At 41.8% G+C, this 26,145-nt stretch overlaps 1 protein-coding gene and 2 long non-coding RNA genes across 7 annotated transcripts; 2 read left to right on the forward strand and 1 right to left on the reverse strand.

Moving 5' to 3' along the window:
- Window positions 1-4,677: 4,677 nt before the first annotated feature.
- LOC127907890 (hydroperoxide isomerase ALOXE3-like) lies at window positions 4,678-15,157 on the forward strand. The gene is made up of 10 exons (XM_052464356.1): window positions 4,678-4,836; window positions 7,912-8,122; window positions 8,343-8,424; window positions 10,192-10,314; window positions 11,065-11,168; window positions 11,288-11,457; window positions 11,643-11,786; window positions 12,151-12,354; window positions 12,612-12,698; window positions 15,131-15,157. Exons 1-10 carry the CDS (start codon window positions 4,678-4,680, stop codon window positions 15,155-15,157), a joined length of 1,311 nt encoding a protein of 436 aa, XP_052320316.1.
- Window positions 15,158-17,117: 1,960 nt separating this feature from the next.
- On the forward strand, window positions 17,118-24,809 carry LOC127906098 (uncharacterized). 4 transcript variants are annotated; one of them, XR_008065830.1, is made up of 3 exons: window positions 17,118-17,640; window positions 23,976-24,015; window positions 24,751-24,809. It is a non-coding gene; the product is annotated as an uncharacterized LOC127906098 (long non-coding RNA). The 4 variants fall into 4 exon arrangements; XR_008065829.1 differs by lacking the exon at window positions 23,976-24,015 and adding an exon at window positions 24,081-24,120; XR_008065828.1 differs by lacking the exon at window positions 23,976-24,015 and adding an exon at window positions 24,186-24,225.
- Window positions 23,728-24,612, reverse strand: LOC127907993 (uncharacterized). Of its 2 annotated transcripts, none has more exons than XR_008065826.1 (3): window positions 24,488-24,612; window positions 24,068-24,277; window positions 23,728-23,857 (listed from the first exon to the last, which is right to left on the reverse strand). It is a non-coding gene; the product is annotated as an uncharacterized LOC127907993 (long non-coding RNA). The 2 variants fall into 2 exon arrangements; XR_008065825.1 differs by having other exon boundaries at window positions 24,383-24,507.
- Window positions 24,810-26,145: the final 1,336 nt, after the last annotated feature.

A 26,145-nucleotide genomic window follows, 5' to 3' on the forward strand; every position in this document is an offset into this window, starting at 1 on the left:
GTCAGAATAGTTTGCAGGCCAAACTGTTCGGAAGCTACAGACGTTTTTGTGAGAAGACAGATTTTTGGGGTGTCTCATGGTCTGACAAACACAGCTCAGGCTCTGTCACCTTTCACCCTAGATGCTGAACATTGGTGGATGCGATGGATTGAGATGCAGCCCATGCAAAATATGATCTCTATCTTAAACTGATGGATTTTGATGGGGATTTTTGTTTATGCTAATTCGATTTCTGCAGGGGCGCAGACATAGACACTCGGGGTTTAAACTGGTTGGAACAAGGGAGAGAGTACATCCCAAAACTGTTTCTCCAAAAAGTTGTATTATACCCAGTTGAGAATCAACATTCAGGGCATGTTTTGAGCCCCCTGGGCATGTTTTGAGCCCCCTGGGCATGTTTTGAGCCCCAATTAAATAAATTCTAGCTTTTTTGTATGTTATTTTGGCATTAGTATGTGTCACATAATACACTGCTCAAAAAAATAAAGGGATCACTAAAATAACACATCCTAGATCTGAATGAATGAAATATCCTTATTAAATACTTTTTCTTTACATAGTTGAATGTGCTGACAACAAAATCACACAAAAAATATCAATGGAAATCAAATGTATCAACCCATGGAGGTCTGGATTTGGAGTCACACTCAAAATTAAAGTGGAAAACCACACTACAGGCTGATCCAACTTTGATGTAATGTCCTTAAAACAAATCAAAATGAGGCTCAGTAGGTGTGTGGCCTCCACGTGCCTGTATGACCTCCCTACAATGCCTGGGCATGCTCCTGATGAGGTGGCGGATCGTCTCCTGAGGGATCTCCTCCCAGACCTGGACTAAAGCATCTGCCAACTCCTGGACAGTCTGTGGTGCAACGTGGCATTGGTGGATGGAGCGAGACATGATGTCCCAGATGTGCTCAATTGGATTCAGGTCTGGGGAACGGGCGGGCCAGTCCATAGCATCAATGCCTTCCTCTTGCAGGAACTGCTGACACACTCCAGCCACATGAGGTCTAGCATTGTCTTGCATTAGGAGGAACCCAGGGCCAACCGCACCAGCATATGGTCTCACAAGATGTCTGAGGATCTCATCTCGGTACCTAATGGCAGTCAGGCAACATCTGGCGAGCACATGGAAGGCTGTGCGGCACCCCAAAGAAATGCCACCCACACCATGACTGACCCACCGCCAAACCGGTCATGCTGGAGGATGTTGCAAGCAGCAGAACGTTCTCCACGGCGTCTCCAGACTCTGTCACGTCTGTCACATGTGCTCAGTGTGAACCTGCTTTCATCTGTGAAGAGCACAGGGCGCCAGTGGCGAATTTTCCAATCTTGGTGTTCTCTGGCAAATGCCAAACGCCTGCTCGGTGTTGGGCTGTAAGCACAACTCCCACCTGTGGACGTCGGGCCCTCATACCACCCTCATGGAGTCTGTTTCTGACCGTTTGAGCAGACACATGCACATTTTTGGCCTGCTGGAGGGCAGGGCTCTGACAGTGCTCCTCCTGCTCCTCCTTGCACAAATGCGGAGGTAGCGGTCCTGCTGCTGGGTTGTTATCCTCATATGGCTTCCTCCACGTCTCCTGATGTACTGGTCTGTCTCCTGGTAGCGCCTCCATGCTAGGTTTGCTGACAGACACAACAAACCTTCTTGCCACAGCTCGCATTGATGTTCCATCCTGGATGAGCTGCACTGCCTGAGCCACTTGTGTGTGTTGTAGACTCCGTCTCATGCTACCACTAGAGTGAAAGCACCGCCAGCATTCAAAAGTGACCAAAACATCAGCCAGGAAGCATATGAACTGAGAAGTGGTCTGTGGTCACCACCTGCAGAACCACTCCTTTATTGGGGGTGTCTTGCTAATTGCCCATAATTTCCACCTGTTGTCTATTCCATTTGCACAACAGCATGTGACATTTATTGTCAATCAGTGTTGCTTCCTAAGTGGACAGTTTGATTTCACAGAAGTGTGATTGACTTGGAGTTACATTGTGTTGTTTAAGTGTTCCCTTTATTTTTTTGAGCAGTGTAGTTGGCAAAAACAATGCAAAATAAAATAAAAAATTATTGAGGTAATAAAGCCTCCATACTTAAATGTCCTATTTTTTTGCTTTCTTGAGTAAGGCAGCTCCAAAATACAGGTGTTTCAGCCTAGCTCAGTGCTTTTTGTGGTGGTGGGGCAGCCAGCGGAAAATACAGAGCATAGGGGTTGGTAACACTCTCTAGTTGCGCTGTGAGTGGCTCAGTGTTCTGTCATTCATGGGGACACACTAAATCTAAGGGTAGAGCTCGAAAATTCAAGCCTATTGAGTGCTGCCATAGAGTTACATTAGAAGTGCCTATCCAAGAAGGCTCAAAGTCTTTGGCCACAGATAAAATTACGTGAAATCACATTATCTACAGTAGCTGACCATCATACTTTCAAAATCTTAGCTAGCAGTCATGAATCAAGTCGACAATCTACTACCAAATCATGTTTAATCCTTGTCATATGAAGAGAAATATTGAAGAGAAATGATCGACAAAACGCATCGGTGCTCATCGGCCATAAACATTACACATCAAGTTGGAAATCGCAAATTGAACAATGTGTGCTTTGGAAGGAATCAGTGGCTAACTGCAAGCATTACAAAGCAGTCGCTAGCCTGCTATTCGGTGGAGTTGGTGTGTGGTCCCAATTCTCAGTTTATGGTTTTCTTTTCCAAGCTTAAAATGATAAACATTCAACATTGGCAATGCTGTCAATCCAGCATGATTTCTGTCGTGCTCAAAACAACTTTCAACTCAGAACTGGGAAATCTGACTTCATTGAGTTCAAGACAACTGGGAACTCAGGAAAAAACTATTTCCGACTGGAAAAATACATTTTGAATGGTAATCCAAGTCGGGAGCTCGGGCCTCTTTCTAGAGATACGACCTTGTTTTTTCCCCCAAATTCCCAGTTGTCTTGAAAGCACAGTAAATCCAGAGAATGCCAGACTTTGACAACGTTTGATGACTCATGTATGCTGCTCCATACATGATGTAATATGCCAGAGAGAGATGTATACTGTAGCTAAGAAAGTAATACTAAGTGTATGTTGTGTAGTAAGCTGTTAGAAGCCCATGTGCCTCACCCTAATAATTTGGTCTCTTTTGCCCTCTTAATTTCACCTACTGTTCTGACTTGGTGGTGCACATTAGCTGCTAATCTGTTTCAGAGAAATGTATTCATCAAATATTGTAAAAGCTTTCATTGTCTGCCTATATGCACCCTTTATTTATCTTACTGTTCTGACTTGGTGTACAGGGAGAACACTGTAAGAACGGCCCATGTTCTGAATTCTGTCGCTGTACATTTCAAAAGTGCTGAACAAAAAGTTATTGACTAGATCCATCCTAGCTCACTCATTGTCTTAATCGAAATGATCTGATTGACTCTTATTTGCTTGTAGTCCCCTTATGCCATAGTTTGCACACCTCAATTGTCAGTAGGAACCACATTAATTTAAGCAAGTCAGCCATATCAGCTATGTTTTTTAAAGGCAGCAAATGAATGAACTGATTCACTGCCAGACAAGGCTCCGTTGATAGCCAGGTGTAGTAGGAGTGGCAAGGTGTGGGGATTTTGTTCCTGGGACAGCTTTATGTAGGCCCTAAAGGTTTGTGGGCACTGTTCGTTACCGTTATAGTGCAATGAATGTATTGTTTAGTGTTGTGTTGTGTAGTGGCTTTGCTGGCATGCATCCCCCAAATTTTATTTGGGTTTGCTCCAATGATTACCACAATCCATCTGTGTGTGGAAGTATATGTGGAGTAGGACTGTCCCCCAAAACTGTTGATAGACCGAGAGTCGTCTGTTCCAATCAATTGTTTGGAATTTTAAAACGTGCTTTTCCATATACAGTGCCATCGGAAAGTATTCAGACCAGTTAGATTTTTCCACATTTTGTCAGATTACAGCCTTATTCTAAAATGGATTTTAAAATGTACATTTTTACAAATGTATAAAAGTAAAAAAAACACATTCCTTAATTACATAACTATTCAGACCCTTTTCTGTGATACTCAAAATTGAGCTCAAGTGCATCCTGTTTCCATTGATCAACCTTGAGATGTTTCTACAACTTGAATGGAGTCCACCTTTTGGTAAATTCAATTGATTGGACATGATTTGGAAAGGCACACACCTGTCTATGTAGGGTCCCACAGTTGACTGTGCATGTCAGTGCAAAAACCAAGCCATGAGGTCGAAGGAACTGTCCGTAGAGCTCCGAGGCAGGAATGTATTGAGGTGCAGATCTGGGAAAGGTACCAAAACATTTCTGCAGCATTGGAGGTCCCCAGGAACACAGTGGCCTCCATCATTCATAAATCAAATCACATCAAATTTTTGTTGTCACATGCGCCGAATACAACAGGTTTCTGCTGATCACTGCTTCTCGCCAAGAGCTGCCTGACCACATAGTTTAACTCCTAAGCAGCTGCACCCCAGGATTTACCACAGCTAAATCCGATCCAACACACAAGATCTCCCCCAAGCCCCCTATACCCTCTGTTCCTGAACTACTATATGCGAGTCCGGACTTTTTGGGATGTGCACTGCACAAGCCAGATGCCGAACAGGACTCCTTTCCCAAACACAAAGTTCCGATCCCCACCTTATCCCATCACTCCTCCACGATGGAATCACCATGCCTCCAACTTCAGGGGAAACCCGCTCCTCCAGCACCTGCAGTCAACCACGTACCTCCACTAAGAGCACCTGCTCTTCAGCGCCCTATGGACAACGTCGCCCCTACACCAAGAGCACTCGTTCTCCAGCTCGTTTACCTGACCATGGGACAGAAAATGTTTGTTCTAACACTCACAACTCTGGGCCTCCCATCCTATTCTAACCCTCTCTCGCTGGCTTTGTATTCATGTTAGCTGATAAAATTGCTGTACAATATGATCTTGTTGACATCTGATACACATTCAAATGTCATAAAAATCAACACTGCAAAGCTCTCCCTGTCCTCTGCCATGCCCTGATTTTATTACCGCGGATGATATATGCATTACTGAGACATGTTTAAGAAAGACTGTTCTAAACACTGATAACCTTTCTGGATATAACCTTTTTCTGCAAGACAGATCTTCCAGTGGTGGTGGAGTGGCAATATTTACCAAAGATCACCTTCAGTGCTCGGTTGTCTTACAATTGGTTTTGCTGGTTTTCAGCATTAAGCATTCAAATAGCTCTTTGTTGATTGTTGCTGGTTGTTATTGTCCACCATCAGCACCGGCCTGTAACCTACTTGCCCTAAGCTCTCTCCTGGGCCCTTACAGTAAGTATGAATTTGTCCTGATAGGTGACCTAAACGGGGACATGATTAAACCACCGGCCCAAGTCTTAAAACAATAGGACTCCTTAAATCTCTCTCAGATCATTACTAACCCCAAACACCCAGAAAAGGCTCCTCTCCTTGATGTTATCCTCACAAATAATCCTGAAGTCGAAGTCAATATTAAATGAATAATCCTTCATTACCAGCACACTGGAGAGGTTCCAACCAACTCAATGCACCAAGTACAATGGTCGATTAGGAGCTCTCTCTTCTGGGGCAGTCCCGTTATCCCTTATATTCTGGTTACAGACATGTTACATAGTTGATAGAGTTGGTTCTGGCATGTGTCTGGCACAGTCTCCTATCTTAACTGAAATAACTTATTCTGGGCGTTCTGCCAGATGGTCCTAAGGAGGGGGTCATGTCGCCCCACCTCATATCTTTACCAAGCACAGGCAGGAACCAAGGATTATTTATGACAGTAAGACAAGATGAACATTTTTAAGGCTCTCTCTTTACATTATACAAATGTCCATCGCAGTATCATACTGGTGTTTTCTGTAATAACCTTAGTGATCACTGTTTCACGGCTGCTCAGTTAAATGACTTGTCCGGATTTGTCATAGACGCTTGGAAGGCAGCCACAGTGCTTCCTTTATTTAAAGTGAGAGCTCATGCTGATCCTAACTGTTATAAAAAGTGTTGGAAACACTTGTAGTATTCTCTCTGGTATGCAATCTGGTTTCCGCTCAGGTGATGGATGTGTCATTGATTACCATCTCTGAGGGTTTAGAGCTTGAGGTAGTCACCTCATACAAGTACTTGGGAGTATGTTTAGACAGTACACTGACCTTCTCTCAGCACATATCCAAGGCTAAGGTTAAATCTAGACTCGGTTTCCTCTATCGTAATCTCTTCTTTCACCCCAGCTGCCAAACTAACCCTGATTCCGATGACCATCCTACCCATGCTAGATTACGGAGACATCATTTATAGATTGTCAGGTAAGGGTGTTCTCAAGCCGCTAGATATTCTTTACCATTCGGCCATCAGACTTCCACCAATGCTCCTTATAGGACAAGTCACTGCACTCTAAACTCCTCTGTAAACTGGAAATCTCTGTCTACCCGGCGCAAGGCCCACTGGTTGATGGTTATTTATAAAAGCCTCTTAGGCCTCACTCCCCTCTGAGATACCTACTGCAACCCTCATCCTCCACATACTACCCATTCCCTTACAATAAAATCTTTAAAACTATGTTGAAGGTGTGGTCTGTACCTAGTGAACAAAGTATTAAACCCTCTGTACTGTTCCAAATGCCAAATTAAAGCTACATTCTGGAATTGAACAAACCTCAAGATGAGCTTCAATGCCATACAACACCTCTTCTGTGGCCTCCAACTGCTCTTAAATGCTAGTAAAACTAAATGCATGCTCTTCAACCGTTTGCTAACCAACTTCCCGACTAGCATCACTACTCTGGACGGTTCTGACTTAGAATATGTGGACTACTATAAATACTTAGGTGTCTGGCTAGACTGTAAACTCTCCTTCCAGACTCATATTAAGCATCTCCAATCCAAAATGAAATCTAGAACCGGCTTCCTATTTCGCAACAAAGCCTCCTTCACTCATGCTGCCAAACATACCCTTGTAAAACTGACTATCCTACTGATCCTTGACTTCAGCGACGTCATTTACAAAATAGCCTCCAACACTCTACTCAGCAAACTGGATGCAGTCTATCACAGTGCCATCCGTTTTTGTCACCAAAGCCCCATCTACTACCCACCACTGCAACCTGTATGCTCGTTGGCTGGTCCTCGCTACATATTCGTCGCCAAACCCATTGGCTCCAGGTTATCTATAAGTCTTTGCTAGGTAAAGCTCCCCCTTATCTCAGCTCACTGGTCACCATAGCAACACCCACCTGTAGCACGCGCTCCAGCAGGAATATTTCACTGGTCCTCCCCAAAGCCAACACCTCCTTTGGCCGCCTTTCCTTCCAGTTCTCTGCTGGAATGAATTGCAAAAAGCACTGAAGTTGGAGTCTTATATCTCCTCACTAACTTTAAGCATCAGCTGTCAGAGCAGCTTACCGATCGCTGCAGCTGTACACAGCCCATCGGTAAATTGCCCATCCAGCCAACTACCTACCTCATCCCCATATTTGTTTTTGTTTTTCTGCTCTTTTGTACACCAGTATTTCTACTTGCACATCCTCATCTGCACATCTATCACTCCAGTGTTAATTGCTAAATTCTAATTACTTTGCCACTATGGCCTATTTATTGCCTTACCTCCTTACTTAATTTGCACACACTGTATACAGATTTTTCTATTGTGTTATTGACTGTACGTTTGTTTATCTCATGTATAACTCTGTGTTCGTTTTGTCGCACTGCTTTGCTTTATCTTGGCCAGTTCGCAGTTGTAAATGAGAAATTGTTCTTAACTAACCTACCTGGTTAAATAAATGTGAAATAAAAAATAAATAAATTGAAAAACAACAAAACAAACAGGCTCAACTTAGTCAACATTGAGAGAAAGTTGTTTGTTTACTGGAATCAGTCTAACATGTCATCTATCTCTCTGTAGGTGATAGAGCTTGATGTATTCTGTCCTTCCTCCCTGGGCCATCTGGAGTTTGTGGTGCTGGAATCAGAGCCGTACCTCCCATTCTGCTTCCTCAACGATGACTGGTTCTGCTCTAAAGTAGTGGTGACCACACCAGAGGGAGACACAGTCAACTTCCCCTGTTACCACTGGATCTCAGGCAATGAGCGGCTGATGTTCAGGGAGGCCACTGGTCAGTATGTTGGTATATAGATCATTGTCTAGGTTAAGTTCTGAGTAGACCTGCTGTGCCTATTATACATCAGCTCGCTGAATGTCATTTGAAGTTTATTATGAAATGTGTCAAACGGGCCATTTTTATGGAATAATAATATACTTTAAATGGTTTAAGATGTTGATCAATCCTCCTAAAACATGACAATAATCACACTTTATGGCATTTTGTTGATAAGGTAAACTGATATTCAATGAGACCTGGCCAGAGGCCATAGAAGAGAGAAAGAAGGAGCTGCAGAGTCGGCAAAAGGTGTACCGGTGAGAGGCTGGTTCTGAGATCTTGAAACTCAACTCCTAAGATGCAGAAACAATTCAAAACAACATCCAAATGCTTTTGAATCAGCACTTTTAGAGAGCAATGAACTAAAGTGGTACAAACACGAAAGTAACAAAATGTGCACCTACTGTCTTTTTAAACACACTATTGGGACCAAAGTTATTATAGTAAACTAAAACTGAAACAAAAATTTATCATGAAAAAACTATTTCCTAAACTGAAATAAAATGATTAAGAAATCAGTTTGAAAGACTATACTGAAACTATTATATTTGCCTCTAAAACAAACTAAAACAAAAATCATCAAATTATGTTCAGCTGTAGTTTGTTTCTCTACTAAACTTTGGGCAAAAATCGAAATGGCTTTTAAAAGTTCTGAATCGGATGGGTAAATTCTGCCAGGAAAATGGTGACATTTCAAATAGGCAGCTAGTGCACCACTTTTACTAGCTCTTAGTAGCTGACACATGTGCAATGACTTCATTTGATGTTTTTCCCCTCTTTCTGTCAGGTAAAGGTACTTTATTCTTCTTACGGTAGTCAGTTTAATAATGTTGACATACTGCTTTACTCATCTCATGTATATATTGTATTCTCTTCTACTGTATTTTAGTCAATGCAACTCTGACATTGCTCGTCCTAATATTTATATATTTCTTGATTCCATTATTTTACCTTTAGATGTGTGTATTGTTGTGAATTGTTAGATACTACTCTACTGTTAGAGCTAGGAACACAAGCATTTCGCTACACCCGCGATAACATCTGCTAAATATGTGTATGTGTCCAATAAAATGTGGTTTTGACTACTAAGGTTAAATAAAAGCATTGGATTGCTGTTAACATGGACAAGTCACATTGAGATTGACTTCATAATTTAAATATAACCGAGACTATGACCTGACCCATCACCTTATTTAAAACTGCCCCCCAGTGGCAAGATTTGAAATCCCCCAAAAACACTCAAACTATAGTCCAACAACACATAAATGTCTTCTAGCCTCCCACGCCTAGGCTACTTTCTGTCCCTTACACAAAAACTAAAACCAAAATAATATAAAATGAAATAGAAATGTTTTTAATCAAATGAAAACAGAATCTAAACTAGAAAATTAAGCCTGAAAATGAATTGAAACTAAACAGGTTATTATTATTTCTTTGTTTAAATATAAAAAATAAAAACAAATAACTATAATAGCCTTGTTTGGGACTGAGCCCTATGTACGTACCGTTTAATCCCAGCAATATCGAAGCTCTCTTGCACATGTTTTATGTGGAGTGAGGATGTGTTTCCTCAGCTGTCCAGTCAAAAATATTGTTTTAACAGTCTAGATGAAAATAATAAATGACGACATCTTCAAGTAACAATTATGTAAATGCGACTTATCCTCCAATGGAGACTTGTTTATAAGTGCCTATTTGTCCATTTATGTACAGATGTTTATGCGTACAGATGTAATGTATTATAGATCACACCTCTACTGCACCATGTTTGACTATGATTGATTTTAGTGTCTCAACTCAATTTGAGTGGTCCACAATGTATTAAAAAAACAGTAGTGTATAGTTGTAGCATTTGTGGAATGACACATCATTTTTTCTAAACTATAAACTCTAAACTCCAAAGAAACAAATAACTCTTAAACACAGATACATTCATGTGAAGTCACCTAAGCTACCATTTTGTATGTAATGGTGAATGACAGGCTGTGTATCCCGTCTTGATTTACCGTGTCTGTTCCCTTCAGCTGGAGTATATATGCCGAGGGTCTACCCCAAATAATGGAATGTGACAGTGCTTCTGATCTCCCTGCTGAGGTCCGCTTCTCTTTCACCAAGGACTTGGAGTTCAAGTTCACAGCAGTCGAAGCGTAAGTTGGAGCACTGGTTTTCAAAATGGTTTTGCTTACTGTAAAACAGTCACATTTTGCTCTTCCCAGAGTACCCCTGACGTATCCCCCCTCGTGTGCATTTTACCTGTAGGCCTATGCTCTTGTGAGTCTTCGCCAGTACCACCTGAGTATAGGCCAAGTATCCCCAGGGGAACATGGAAACCAGGTTGAGAACCATAAGAGGCAGGAAATGAATTAGAAAATGAATTAGATATTTATTCATCTCTATTGGCATATCCCCAATACACCTTTAAAAATACTTCCTTTACGGTGAGATGAGATGTGATTGTCCTACACCAGTTCAGGTAATTGTGATATTATGAGATGTTGGGAATGTGGCCATCAGGTTTGTGGTGGAACGTGGATTATAGGAATGATGCCAGTAATAACACCCTCAGGCAAGGTTTTCCTAAATGAATTAAAAACTCCTAAATTAGTTTTTAGCCACTCAAATCATGCCTGAAATCATATCAAATAACAAGCCCATTAACCATTTAGCAGACATTATAACCAAATAGCTGAACTTTTCACCAAATCAAATGCCGATTGACACATAATATTAAGGATATGTGGCCTGTGAATGAGTCGATCACCCTAGGGGGAGGATGTTGAAGAGTAGTGGACCTAGCACAGAGCCCTGGGGGACATCCTGGCATTGTTAGCAACATTCTCTAATCAACTGCACCATCTTTCTCATGTTGAAGTCAAGTTCCTCCTCTATCCTGGCAGATTGTTGTCACTCAAACTAGAAACCCATTCCACCAACAAGAAACAATGGAAGAGCCTAGATGAACTCAGTCACGTTTTCAATGGACACAAGACTGACGTCTATGGTAAGTTGGTCTCAGTCTTTAAAAAGGCAGCATTCAAATAGCTCACTGGAATCATTAGCATCTCATTATTATTTTGCACAAAGTTTCATTTTACAAATGATGATTTTGTTTTTTTCTAGAATATGTCGAAAAGAACTGGAAGGAGGATGAGTTTTTTGGGTACCAGCTTCTGAACGGCATCAACCCCATGATGATCCATCGCTGCTCCAAGCTTCCAGAGAACTTCCCCGTCACAGAAGACATGGTGAAGGCTTCCCTTTTCGGAAAAAACCTTGAAGCAGAAATTCAGGTTTGTAAAAATGGAGTAATGTATGTCATTCATCGTTCTGTTATTGCTCTAGTGGTTTCTTCCTCGGGAAATTGTGTGTGGTACAGTACAATATGTTGTACATTGTGTCAGTACACTTCCTTTGGCATGGTGGTGTTGTTGGCAACATCTGCCTCCCTTACTCATTAATGTCCTAACCTAAACAGAAAGGCAACATCTTCCTGGTTGACTACAAGCGTCTACATGGAGTGACAGCAAACGTGATCCACGGGAAACAGCACTTCTTGGCTGCTCCTCTCTGCTTGCTCTATGTGACCCCAGAAGATAAGCTCATTCCCATCGCAATCCAGGTACATCTCACATAAGAATGAGATCTTTACTTCCCAAACCCAAACTAAATCATCTTAACAGAATGTCACTGGGAGTTCTCTTGAACCAAAAGGAGTCCCATAAATGGACATAAAAATTGCCCAGAAATGAACTAATAAACTAACCAGAAAGAAAAAAGCATGAGCAAAAGCATATACTGTTAGCCTAAAACTAAGGATTTGGGGGTTTCATGATTGATGTTATATCCTCTGTCTGCATGAACCATACAGGCAACACTCGTTTTAAGAAAACAACTATAAAAACTTCCGTATGTCTTTAAATTGTAACAATATACACATTCTCAATTAATGAAGCAAGCCATGATTGTTCTGCTTCCTTTCACAGCTGAAGCAGGAGCCTGGAGAAGACAACCCCATCTTCCTTCCTACTGACTCTGAGTATGACTGGCTTCTGGCCAAGATCTTTGTGAGGAGCGCTGACTTCGCTGAACATGAGCTGAACTTTCACCTGCTGAGGACTCACCTGCTGGCTGAGGTGTTCGCCGTGTCGACACTGCGTAACCTACCAATGGTGCATCCCATCTACAAGGTACATACCTACTGCTGTGCACGCAGACACTGAGTATGTTTTCAACTGTTATAACACTACAGTTGTGTGAGTTTTCATTTTCCTATTAACTCAATACTTTTAACATGATTAAGAGAACCTGACGTATTTGGAATTAATGTATTCATTGTATGTATTTTTTGTAATTGAAACAAGCAGTAGGTTGTTTGTAGTACAGTACAATACATAGCATTTTTAGGTGTGAATTTCATGTATGATCGTTCCATCTTTCTCCATAGCTCCTGATCTCTCACTTCCGCTACACTCTGCAGATCAACACTCTAGCTAGACAGGCCCTCATATCAGAGAATGGGCTGTTCACAGAGGTACTGCCTATTCCATTCTTATAATGTTCTATAATACGTTAATACATGTGGAATGTCACAATGCTAGTGGAAACTGATTCAAAAGCATAAGAGAGCTCTGTGTTCAAAAATAAGCACCCTGCTTTCCGCATGCTTATAAATGCACCGCTGATACAATCCATTTCCACTAGCATTGTTACATTCTCCAAAAATGATTATTCTGGACGTTCCAAAATGACCAGCTAACTTATTTAAAAACTGTTTGGATTAAACAGCGTGAAGTACATCTAAAACAAGGCCTTCTAAACACTATACGGTTATACAATCGTAACTTTTGTTACGTGCCCCAGCAAAAATGTCACTCAAACAGAAGGGGGAACTAACAGAGTCACTGACCAACGACCAAAACAAAACAGGTGGGGTTTTAGGAGGGCTTCTGAAAGACACTCATGGGGGTGTCCACTGAAAGTTGACTAGCAACAACAACTGGAACCTAAAAGACACCCACCATGAGCTCCGACAAAATTTGCCCAAGAAGAGGCAAACAAAAGAAAAACCCACATCAAACGTACAGACAGGAAGCAAACCAAAAAGGTGGAGCAAAACGAAAATCAGGAATATTTTTCTAGAACTCATATAGGGAGCACCACACCTAAAGGTGTTGACCCTCCACATATCTCAAGACATCTGGAGCACTGGGCCACCCATTCTTAAATAGCACCTGGGCCAGCACCGTGAAACACCTTCCCACTAACAAGATGGCAATCAGCACAGGTGTAACACATACTGTCTAGTGAGGTGACACAAATCAGTGCGCCCTACATGCTAACGAGCTATACTGTATGTGCTAAAGTCCAACCTCAAAACATAAATGGGAAAATCAAAGCTTGTAACACATTTGACACTGAGCTGGTTATCGTTTTGAGATGTACACCTAGCGACACATACCGCGGTAGAGTAAATTGATCATCAGGCTGAAGTGTCAGGCGTTGCCATCTCACATACCAGGCCTAGAGTAAATTGATCATCAGGCTGAACTGAGGCTGAAGCGCAATTGAGGGCAAAACAACTGTCAATGCCAAAGTATTATTGACAACTTTAACTGATTTTGTCAGGCGTTGTTTATTGAAAACATAAATACATTTGCACAATAAATTGTCTCTCAAATCATCAGGCTGATATAGAATTGTATCCATATTAGCATAGCCATATTAGCATAGATGTGATAAGTTTAAACACCTGAAAACAAGACATGGTATCAAGGACAAAATGCAACTAGCTGAAACAAGCCACCTGTGATTCCCCAAATGATAGCTTCAGTCATTGTTGTGCCAGGCGTTGCCTAGACTCATAACACATAGCCATCTATGTGCATCATTTTGATCATCAGGCTGAACCTGCAGGCTTTGTTGTGAAACATCTCTGTGAACCTCTGTCATTAAAAGTTCTGTCATTGAGGGTTGTTTGATATTTAAAACAATGATCGCCATTTGAGGGCAAAACAACTGCATGTCCAATTATATGACACAAGGAAGAAGTGACAGGTTTTTCTCACTGGTTACATAAACCATGTTTCTCCAACCATCATGAGGCTGAATTACAGTTGATGGCAGATTTTTGCAATAAAATAAAAAAACTATATAAATAAATAAACCCTAGCATAGCCATATTTTGCAAATAGATTATGCCATGATTAAAAAGTTTAAACCCTGAAATCAAGAATGCCAGTATCAGGAGGACAAATGGTGGAGTTCCTGAAACAAGCCACCTGTGATTCCCTCTGTATGCCGGAGGACATCACAGCACGTGGTCTGGAGCAATCCCCAGACTCATAACAGGGAAGATGGACCAGGTTGTGGGACATCGTTCACAGGTAGTTTGTGTACAAGTCTCTTGAGTTTTGTGGTGAAAAAACAGACAGCACAATTAGATTTGTGCATTATAAGGAGGCTAGTTCATGCAGTACATTTTTGCTCAGTTTACTAAACTGTAGTCTAGTCGTTCCTCCAAAGTAAATCATGCTGCCAGATTATAATGAGGCTTACGGTCTTTTTGCAAAGATTTGTGCTCTTTTGCACTATGACAATGTAGCCCATAATATCGGTGCTGGGTCATTCCATGAAATGAGTGTCTTTTGTATCCCTTTGATATTTTTTAAGCCTTTTATATTAAAGCTATATTAAATAGACCTCATGGAAAATTCAATACATTCAACAAAGTGTTTTTAACGTGAAAAAATCCTGCATTTTGGAGTTCTGTGCATGGCCTCTGTGACTTCTAGGAAGATTTTAACATGTCCTCTGTGCATCCTCTGAGACTTCTAGGAAGATTTTAACATGTCTGGTGCATCCTCTGTGACTTCTAGGAAGATTTTAACATGTCCCTCTGTGCATCCTCTGTGACTTCTAGGAAGATTTTAACATGTCCCTCTGTGCATCCTCTGTGACTTCTAGGAAGATGGATTTTGTGGGACTCTGTGAAAGATTTTAACATGTCCCTCTGTGCATCCTCTGTGACTTCTAGGAAGATTTTAACATGTCACTCTGTGATCCTCTGTGACTTCTAGGAAGATTTTAACATGTCCCTCTGTGCATCCTTTTGCTTCAGTTTTAAATGTCCCTCTGTGCATCCTCTGTGACTTCTAGGAAGATTTTAACATGTCCCTCTGTGCATCCTCTGTGACTTCTAAAGATTTTAACATGTCCCTCTGACAATGCATCCTCTGTGACTTCTAGGAAGATTTTAACATGTCCCTCTGTGCATCCTCTGTGACTTCTTTAAGATTTTAACATGTCCCTCTGTGCATCCTCTGTGACTTCTAGGAAGATTTTAACATGTCCCTCTGTGTTTTTCTGTGAAAAAGGAAGATTTTAACATGTCCCTCTGTGCATCCTCTGTGACTTCTAGGAAGATTTTAACATGTCCCTCTGTGCATCCTCTGTGACTTCTAGGAAGATTTTAACATGTCCCTCTGTGCATCCTCTGTGACTTCTAGGAAGATTTTAACATGTCCCTCTGTGCATCCTCTGTGACTTCTAGGAAGATTTTAACATGTCCCTCTGTGCATCCTCTGTGACTTCTAGGAAGATTTTAACATGTCCCTCTGTGCATCCTCTGTGACTTCTAGGAAGATTTTAACATGTCCCTCTGTGCATCCTCTGTGACTTCTAGGAAGATTTTAACATGTCCCTCTGTGCATCCTCTGTGACTTCTAGGAAGATTTTAACATGTCCCTCTGTGCATCCTCTGTGACTTCTAGGAAGATTTTAACATGTCCCTCTGTGCATCCTCTGTGACTTCTAGGAAGATTTTAACATGTCCCTCTGTGCATCCTCTGTGACTTCTAGGAAGATTTTAACATGTCCCTCTGTGCATCCTCTGTGACTTCTAGGAAGATTTTAACATGTCCCTCTGTGCATCCTCTGTGACTTCTAGGAAGATTTTAACATGTCCCTCTGTGCATCCTCTGTGACTTCTAGGAAGATTTTAACATGTCCCTCTGTGCATCCTCTGTGACTTCTAGGAAGATTTTAACATGTCCCTCTGTGCATCCTCTGTGACTTCTAGGAAGATTTTAACATGTCCCTCTGTGCATCCTCTGTGACTTCTAGGAAGATTTTAACATGTCCCTCTGTGCATCCTCTGTGACTTCTAGGAAGATTTTAACATGTCCCTCTGTGCATCCTCTGTGACTTCTAGGAAGATTTTAACATGTCCCTCTGTGCATCCTCTGTGACTTCTAGGAAGATTTTAACATGTCCTCTGTGCATCCTCTGTGACTTCTAGGAAGATTTTAACATGTCCCTCTGTGCATCCTCTGTGACTTCTAGGAAGATTTTAACATGTCCCTCTGTGCATCCTCTGTGACTTCTAGGAAGATTTTAACATGTCTCTCTGTGCATCCTCTGTGACTTCTATGAAGATTTTAACATGTCCCTCTGTGCATCCTCTGTGACTTCTACTTTTCACCATTTTAAAGCTTTAGTTATTTTGTTGCTTTGATAAAGTAATTTATGAAGATTATTATATATTTCACATGATTAGTGATTAATTAAGTAAAAAAAACTGTTCCTAATTTTAAGACCAATCCTGTTAAGTGAACTGAACTATTTTTAAAATGGTGACCCAATTTTATGTTAACTATTTTTTCCGTAAAGAAACACTGAACATCTAGTCAAATCATAACCATTTGACTAGATGTCATAAGCATAACACTTCAACCCAGTTACCCATAGACAGACAGGCTGCAAATGTTTTCACAATTATTATTATTTTTAAATGAAGCTTCCATTCCTGGGTCGCATGTCTTTTCAGTTCGCTGCAGCTAGCGACTGCAACATGCTGCAACAAACACTCAAACAGGACAGTTATATCTCCATCTCATCATTCAAAGTCTCAATCATGGACACTTACTGACAGTCGTGGCTGCTTTGCGTGATGTATTGTTGTCTCTACCTTCTTGCCCTTTGTGCTGTCATCTGTGCCTAGTTAAATATATTAAACATGTAATTGCCCCTCCCTGTTGCATAGAACAAGCTTCCATTCCCTGTCACCATGAGATTTATGGCTGATTTAAGATAAAATCGTCAAAACACTTACGGTCAACCCTGTAGATTTGTTTGTCACTTAATAGGCCCTTACTATAATATTTTTATTTTTATTTAACCTCTGATGTATTTTTTAAATTAAGTTTAACATGTGCTCTTTATGACAATGTTAAAATGAGGTGAAATAAAAATCACCAAGTTACCTTACTCATAAGGCACCTAACTGGTGGAACAGTCCCGTGTTTTGTCATAGTGTTTTGCTAATACCTGATGTTGTCCTGTGGTTTTGTATAGGTTTGTTCACAATGTGATTGGTCACTACTACACCTGTGACTCAGACGTCCAGAAGGACTCTGAACTGCAGAACTGGATCAAGGAGATCTTCTTCCATGGGTTCCTGGCAGAAACCAGCACAGGTTACACTTTTCTCATTTAAACGACACACTAGCTCTTTCTCAACTCTTAATCATAAGACTACATCAGTGCAATACAAATGTACAGATCTGTTTTGTTGATGATTGTTTCTGATAATACGTAATATCCAGAAACGTAATATCCAGAAAATTCCAAGTGATTCCATACAGTATCTACTGTAGGTTTGAAACCAATTAGCATCAGATTTTCATGTGAATATTCTAAAATCTTTTTTCAAATTGTCCCACCAGTGGTGTTTCCACCAAATGGACTTGTATCCGCAATACAAATCAGTGCATGATGACAAATGTACTTTTTCACAAACGTTTTTGTTTTTTTAAATCTCAAGTTCAATGTGTTTCCAATGTGTTTCCAATGTGTTTCCATCACATTTTTTTGTCACAAACTGTTGCGTTAAATAGCAAATGTGCCTACTCTGGTCTTGGCACGTGTGCTCTAGACAACAGCTGGCAGGTACAGTGAGGATGGGGGTAGTCTACATTATGAGATTATTATGGATTTTTATCTGTCAAACGGTAGTCAAGCATCTATCATCATGTCACCAGAATAAACCCCTCGATATTTCTTGGAGAGTAGCATCAAGCTCATCACCGTGCACTTTCACCACTCTGGGAAGTTCATCATAATTGATTTAATCTGTAGCATGTTGCTGAAATGTGTATGATAAAATGAGTGGCGGTGTCAGTTCCTGGAAGCATAACCACGGAAAGCGAGACCAGGCCTGTTGCAGCTCTATAAACTTCCCACAATAACCAAGTGGTAGTGGACCACACACCATATCATTGTGTGACTCAAAGTTTTCTTGGATATGATGGTTATTATATCAATATTTGCACAAAAGATATTTCCACTGCCATTTTTTTGCATAATACATTTGACCGACACACAAATATCCCACAATGTCGATTTATTGTAATTGTACTGAAACGTCCTGTTTCCATCACAGCTGTCATTACTTGTTTTATACAGTGTGACTTACATAAAAGCTGTGGATGGAAACATAGTTACACCAACTAATGGAATTTGATGGTTCTGTCAATGGTGGATGGATGACTCTCTTTGTGGATACAAACTGGATGGAGACTGATTACTCTTTGGTTTTTAAAATCTTTAACTGAACACTGTTACAAGCATTCATGAACTGCCATTCTTCCTGTTCTCTTCCAATAATTAACTAAATCTGACCAATCAGAAGAGCGCAAAGTAGTTGCAAGGTAGATAATCAATTACCATTCCAATTCACCACACTGTAGGACTAACAACAATGGCTTAGAAAATAACTCGCATACAATAATCTTACATTTCTTCCCCCCGCCCCCTAGAGAAACATCCCCATTTCCACATTCGATAAGAAAAAAATAATACTGCTGGAGGTCCATAGATCTATAGACTTCTCACTTCAGTACATAGACTCCCCTGTCACTTAAGAGACTAACTCGACGGCAATCTGGGTGCTCAGACGAACTTTGCTCCAGTACTGCTGGTTGAGGTGTAGACATCTGGTCTACTGAGGGGTCAGGTGGGCAAGAGGGGTCCTAACAAGGGGCCTGGTGAGGCACAGGGGGATCCAGGGACATCTCAGGTAAGTAGTGTTCCCATGTCTCACAAGGCCTTGAGGATCTGAAGGGTAAGGCACCTGACAAGACTGTCAGGGTCAGCGGTCGAGGAGGTGCAGGAAAGTGTTCCAAAGGCTCATTCGTTCCAGGTCGGGGTACAGGTGAGATGTACGGTCTTAAACATTTTTAGTGGATCACTTGGGTCTTGTTAGATTGGTCCAGCAGGTACCTGACCCTGGTCTTTCATGGTACAGAGGTTGACGTACTTTGAAAAGTAATCCTGCACCACAAGCACATAAAGTGCCTTCAGAAAGTATTCATACCTCTTGGCTTATTCCACTTTTTGTTGTGCTACGGCCTGGAGTCAAAATGGATGAAATATTATTATTTTCTCACCCATCTAAACACAATACCCCATGATAACAATGTGAAAATGTTTTCATTTTTTTTGTGCAAATTTATTTAAAATGAAATATCTACTTTACATACATATTCATACCCCTGAGTCAATCAATACATGTTTGAATAACCTTTGGCAACAATTACAGATGTGAGTCTTTCTGGGTAAGTCTGTAAGGGCTTTGCACACCTAGATTGTACAATATTTGCCCATTATTCTTTTCCAAATTCTTCAAGCTCGTCAGGCGGCAGGTAGCCTAGTGGTTAGAGCGTTGGTCCAGTAACTGAAAGGTTGCCAGATCAAATCTCTGAGCTGACAAGGTAAGATATGTTGTTCTGCCCCTCAGTAAGACAGTTAACCCACTGTTCCTAGGCTGTCATTGTAAATAAGAATTTGTTCTTAACTGACTTGCCTAGTTAAATAAAAGCTCACATTTTTTGTTGATCATTGCTAGACAACCATTTTCAGGTCTTGCCATAGCAAATTAAAACACTCGGCCACTTAGGAACATTCACAGTCTTCTTGGTAAGCAACTTCAGTGTAGATTTGGTCTTGTGTTTTAGGTTATTGTCCTGCTGAAAAGTAAATTCATCTCCCAGTGTCTGGTGGAAAGCAGACTGAACCTGGTTTTCCTCTAGGATTTTGCATGTGCTTATGTCCATTCTGTAAAAACTCTCCCTTTCCTTAACAATTACAAGCATACCCATATCATGATGTAGCCACCACTATGCTTGAAAATATGAAGAGTGGTACTCAGTTTGTGTTGTATTGGATTTGCCCTAAACATAACACTTTGTATTCAGGACAGTATGACTTTAGTGCCTTATTGCAAGCAGGTCTTAGAATATTTTTATTCTGTAAAAGCTTCTTGTACATGGTTAGCATAAGCAACAGCAGTCTCACGCCTTTCCTCTTTTTGGGCAAGCACAGCGCTCACCGCAGAGCAGGATGTGTCTGTGTAAAGGTAGAACGGCTGCATGAAGTCTGGGAAGACAACTATGGGAGGCTCTGACAAGGAGTGTTTGAGGTAGGAGAATGCATCTTGGCATGCTTAAGTCCACTAGAATGGAACATTATTTTCAGTCAGCATATTTAGCAGTACAGCATGGTGTGCAAAGTTCTTGATAAACTATATGGTAATATCCAGAGTCCCAGGAAGGCTCTCACTTCTGTGGATGTGTGAGTAGGCCAGTCCTTCACATTTTGCACGTTAGTTGGTTCTGGCTGAATTCCATCTTTGGACACGATGTGCTCTAGGAATAGTACCTGGTCTTGGGTGAGACGACACATGGCAGGGTTCAGCTTCAGGCCGCTGGCTTGGAATCGGGAGAGGATTTCTTCCAGGTGCTGCAGGTGTTTCCCTTGAAGGAACGGATGTAAATGAGGACATCATCCAAGTACAAGTTTGTCATCGGAGGCCTCACAGTACATACTTCATTACTCTCTTGAATGTCACTGGAGCATTGGTCAGCTCACCTCATTGGCATACAGCTCACCTCTTGTGACTGCTGTCTTTTCTCGATCCGTAAACAGTGTATGATCACTGGATGATGATTTTTAAGTCTAATATTGCGGGTAATGGCATCGCAAATGACTAGGGTTTTCAATTTGTCAGGGCCTAACGATTGCATCTGAAGCTGGGCTTGCAACACGGCCATCCTCACCATAAGGCGATAGATCTCCTGTATATTATGAGTACAGCGACTGCAGTTAGATGTTACTACTTAGCTTTTTCGGCTGGTGGAGGTCCTGTAGAACCATGTCCAGATAAAGCATCCAGGGTGAACAAGTTGAATGAAGAGAGTAGAGGGAGAAAAAAACAAGACGATGTTAAATGCAGATTTTGATTAAACTGTTAATAAAACTGAAACGTTTGGCAGGTAGCCAAGTAGCAACAAACAGCACAGCAGCATGGAGACAAGTCATCTATCTTCATAGAGGGTGCAGCAACATCCAGGGAAGATGATGTGGTACAGCATGTCTTCCACAACTGATATCCAGTAGGACATGTTGCTGTTGCAGGAAACCAAGCCTAGTATCACTGAATGATGGGCCCCTCTGACAACTTGAAACTCATGCTTGAGATGTTCTTTCCCTAGGGGAAATGCATACTGACAAAGTCCTGGGAATGTCCAAACATTGTTCAAACATTGTCCATTGACAGAGCAAGCAAATGCAAAGAACGTCTTCATGGGGCGCTTTTTCAGAGCTGGATGTGAAGTTCTGAAATCCTCACTGATGATGGAAATGGTCGATCCTGTGTCAAGAAGAGCAGACACTTCAATTCCCTCAAAGATGGCAAGTATGTTAGCTGAAACACCCTCTGTGGAAGCCATCTTGTCACTTTCGTTTTTGAATCGTGGGATGTCAACAGGGAGCTCTGTTGCACTGGCTGAAGTTTGCTCCTTAACAAACAACTAGTGATCGTTTCCCTGCTGTGTGGAACCAGACACGTTAGACTGCCTAATGTCTGTCAGGGGACTGGAAGTCTACACTGAGCCTGTAATGAGGGCTCACATATCCCTCTATCCTTGGAGGTGGACTCGGGCTGTTGTGTCATCTATCCCTTGCATTAGACTGGTGCCTGTAGTCTGGGTAGTGAACTCTTGGTGGGTAGTCTAGAGAGTAGTAGTGACAGCTTCCACCATCAGAGCTCCAATCACGTTGGCCTTGGCAGTACTCTGGAGAGGCAATAAATTACAGACGGTGAAACTCTGGGCCACGGCATTCAGGTGAGTAGTAGGCTCATGATGGATGTTGAGTTTGATGGTCTGGTGAAAACCTGAGTGCTCTTCTGGCAGCATCATTGGATGGGGTGGAGATCCTGTCGGCCCAGAAGCCAAAACACTGTGTGAGGTTCTGGTTTCCCACCTGTAGCTGGTGTACTTCACTCTTCAGGCTATTCACAGTGAGAGTCAGCATGAAGGAGCTTCTCATCTGTGTCATTAGAACGAAACATAGCAACCTAGTCTGGGGTCTGTGCCACTGGCGGGTATGCAGCATGTAGTTGGAGAGCTGCACAAGTTCTTTCAAAGAAACTTGCGACGAACTGGGCATCACCGATGTCCTCCGCTCCATGAATCTTCGCATGCAAGGCTGGGTCCAATCCGGCCGCAGTGGTGAAACTTCACCACTGCGGTTTGATCTAGTCGGGGAAGGCCTCCAGAACCAACGAGTGATGTCAGCAATGTACACATCAAGCTCTCACCAGGCTTCCTAGGGCAAGCATTTACATGTGTCTTAAAGAGTGCTTGGGGCCAAGGGCTTCCTTGAGTTTAGTCTTGACAACAGAGTAGGTCTTCTGAACCATTAGCGAAAGGCTGTCCCAGTATAAGAGTGCTGAATCAGCTAGGTGCGTGGGAAATACTGAGGCTATTACAGGCCCAACTCCATATCTGGCAGATTGTACATTGCCTGCACAGCCACTTCAAAGCGACAAGACCAGCAAGCAAACAACCCAAGTGCCATCTCCCTGAAAAGCTGGTGGTAGTTAGATCTTTTTAGTAGCCCCCATGAGAAGTGATGGGGCTACAAAGTAAATAGCATTGTCCAAAGGTCCAGCTTGATTAACATGTCTAATGATCCAGCTAGTTTAGCATTAGCTAGAGGTTCAGGGCTACTGTTGTTCAGAGATTCTGTTTCAGACACGTTCCAAGAAAGTAGCAAAACGTTGGCAAATAAACTTAAACATTTTTGCAAAGGTGACAAAAACTGCAGTAATCCTCTAAATCTCTCAGAAAAAGATAGTAGCTAGCTCTTACCAGCTGTCCAGATGAGTCCTTCGCCCTTTTGCTAGCTGGTGAAAGTATCTACAATGTCCATGGAAAAATACTTTTGTCCACAATTCATAGATTTCTGATTGACTCATTCACTGACAAAGAAGCAAAGCGAGCAGTGTACAACGACACATAATGTATCATGTGACTAGTTTTTGCAGCTGTCTGCGTTCTGCACTACAGGGAGAGTGAGGGAGAGGGAGAGAGGGCAAACTCCACCAAATTAGTTTCAATGTATGGAATCACTTGGGAATTTCTGGATTTTAAGTCAACTTCCCTTTCATGGTTAACATTCCAAAACTATATCCCGGATAATTAGCAAAATGTCAATACAGTGTCTGAATGAAGTGGTTTACTGTACCTTCTCCATGCAGGAATCCCTCAGTCTTTCAGGTTGATGACAGAGCTGATCAAGTTTCTCACCATGGTGATCTTCACAGTGTCTGAATGAAGTGGTTTACTGTACCTTCTCCATGCAGGAATCCCTCAGTCTTTCAGGTTGATGACAGAGCTGATCAAGTTTCTCACCATGGTGATCTTCACAGTGTCTGAATGAAGTGGTTTACTGTACCTTCTCCATGCAGGAATCCCTCAGTCTTTCAGGTTGATGACAGAGCTGGTCAAGTTTCTCACCATGGTGATCTTCACAGTGTCTGAATGAAGTGGTTTACTGTACCTTCTCCATGCAGGAATCCCTCAGTCTTTCAGGTTGATGACAGAGCTGGTCAAGTTTCTCACCATGGTGATCTTCACAGTGTCTGAATGAAGTGGTTTACTGTACCTTCTCCATGCAGGAATCCCTCAGTCTTTCAGGTTGATGACAGAGCTGGTCAAGTTTCTCACCATGGTGATCTTCACAGTGTCTGAATGAAGTGGTTTACTGTACCTTCTCCATGCAGGAATCCCTCAGTCTTTCAGTTTGATGACAGAGCTGATCAAGTTTCTCACCATGGTGATCTTCACAGTGTCTGAATGAAGTGGTTTACTGTACCTTCTCCATGCAGGAATCCCTCAGTCTTTCAGGTTGATGACAGAGCTGATCAAGTTTCTCACCATGGTGATCTTCACAGTGTCTGAATGAAGTGGTTTACTGTACCTTCTCCATGCAGGAATCCCTCAGTCTTTCAGGTTGATGACAGAGCTGGTCAAGTTTCTCACCATGGTGATCTTCACAGTGTCTGAATGAAGTGGTTTACTGTACCTTCTCCATGCAGGAATCCCTCAGTCTTTTCAGGTTGATGACAGAGCTGATCAAGTTTTCACCATGGTGATCTTCACAGTGTCTGAATGAAGTGGTTTACTGTACCTTCTCCATGCAGGAATCCTCAGTCTTTCAGGTTGATGACAGAGCTGATCAAGTTTTCTCACCATGGTGATCTTCACAGTGTCTGTCCAACATGCTGCAGTCAACAATGGACAGGTGATGAAACCAATTGTATCATTTTAGTTTGTTTCTGTTAAATTATATTGGAAAAGCAAAGTAGTTTGATCTATTTCACCATTGTCATTCCAGTTTGATTTTGGGGCTGGATGCCCAACTTCCCATCAGTCTGCAACAACCACCTCCCACCACTAAGGGGCAGTGTACTGAGAGCACCATGCTGAAGACCTTCCCTGACATCAACACCACCGTTAATGGCATGGCAGCGGTGTACCTTCTGAGCAGGCAGTCCACTGACTTTGTGAGTATATGAGAAACTGCTTTTAAAAATTTATATATGGCGTTAAAGCATTTCATGACACTCTCAAATAATTTCCTCAGTAGTCATAATTAATATCAGTGGTTCATGAATTTCAAATTTCATCACCTCTTGCGTCCTTAGGCGCTCTTGGAAATGGCTATCAGGATCACTTCAGTGAGAAGACCCCTCTGGAACTGATTCACAAAACTCAAAAAAATGTGCTGAAGAAATACAACTTTGAAATCAAAGGCAGGAATGTTTCTTTGCCCCTGTCATATACCTACCTGAATCCCAATGTGGAGAACAGTGTGGCCCTGTAAAATGAGTCAGTCGTATTTATTAGGCACCAAATGGAAGAAATGCACAGATACAGGGAGAGACTACCTTGTTTTCTGTTGAAACCTGTTTTAAACCATGTATCTTATGGTGTGCCCTAATCATTATGACCCAGGCACTTTACTCTATTGCGGTTCAGTCCACTTTTTCTTTTTAATAGCCACATGCAGCCAAGATGAGAAGTTAAATGTTTCTACTTCTGTGTTGTTTGTGAATGCCACTAGCTGATTCCTTTTATCTAAGTATACCCTTGTATAACTGAATGTACCTCAAGTCCCTTCCTGTTATTAGCAAAAACCTAACCTTTATGCAAAATGGGAATCTACTGTATTTGCTTCACCTGGACTCAGTATGTGGCCTTCCATTTTCCAGCTAACCACACCAGTAGGTGTGTTGTATGGTTTCCATAGAGACAGGTGACCTTAAGGTAAACTTATTTCAGCTACCTGCCTCCCTCTAAAAGGGATCTTTGAGAATGAACTACAAAATGGACAACACCTACAGACCTCACTTCCCATAGTGCCTTGCTGCTGAGAGAACTGCATGTGACGTTCTGATTTATTAGCAGTGTAGCTTGAACCCACTCAATTGTGTGAGAGCCAAAAGGAAACTCCTGTCCATACAGCCAAGATACAATTAGAATCTCTAACTCTGCTTTGTAACTCTATTTGCTGGCTGATCAACAGCTTGTTAATTTTCATCCTTCTTTCAGTGTTCATTGTCCATGTTGCCCAAG

The sequence above is a fragment of the Oncorhynchus keta genome, chromosome 16, assembly GCF_023373465.1.
Source record: "Oncorhynchus keta strain PuntledgeMale-10-30-2019 chromosome 16, Oket_V2, whole genome shotgun sequence".
Lineage (NCBI taxonomy): Eukaryota > Metazoa > Chordata > Actinopteri > Salmoniformes > Salmonidae > Oncorhynchus > Oncorhynchus keta.

What these genes read in the sequence shown, in the direction of transcription:
- LOC127907890 (XM_052464356.1), top strand. Translation starts at nt 4,678, where the DNA reads ATGCCTCCAACTTCAGGGGAAACCCGCTCCTCCAGCACCTGCAGTCAA. An exon ending in AGTCGGCAAAAGGTGTACCG is followed by an intron (nt 8,425 to 10,191) that starts GTGAGAGGCTGG and finishes TGTTCCCTTCAG; the next exon opens with CTGGAGTATATATGCCGAGG. An exon ending in TGGTGCATCCCATCTACAAG is followed by an intron (nt 12,355 to 12,611) that starts GTACATACCTAC and finishes CTTTCTCCATAG; the next exon opens with CTCCTGATCTCTCACTTCCG.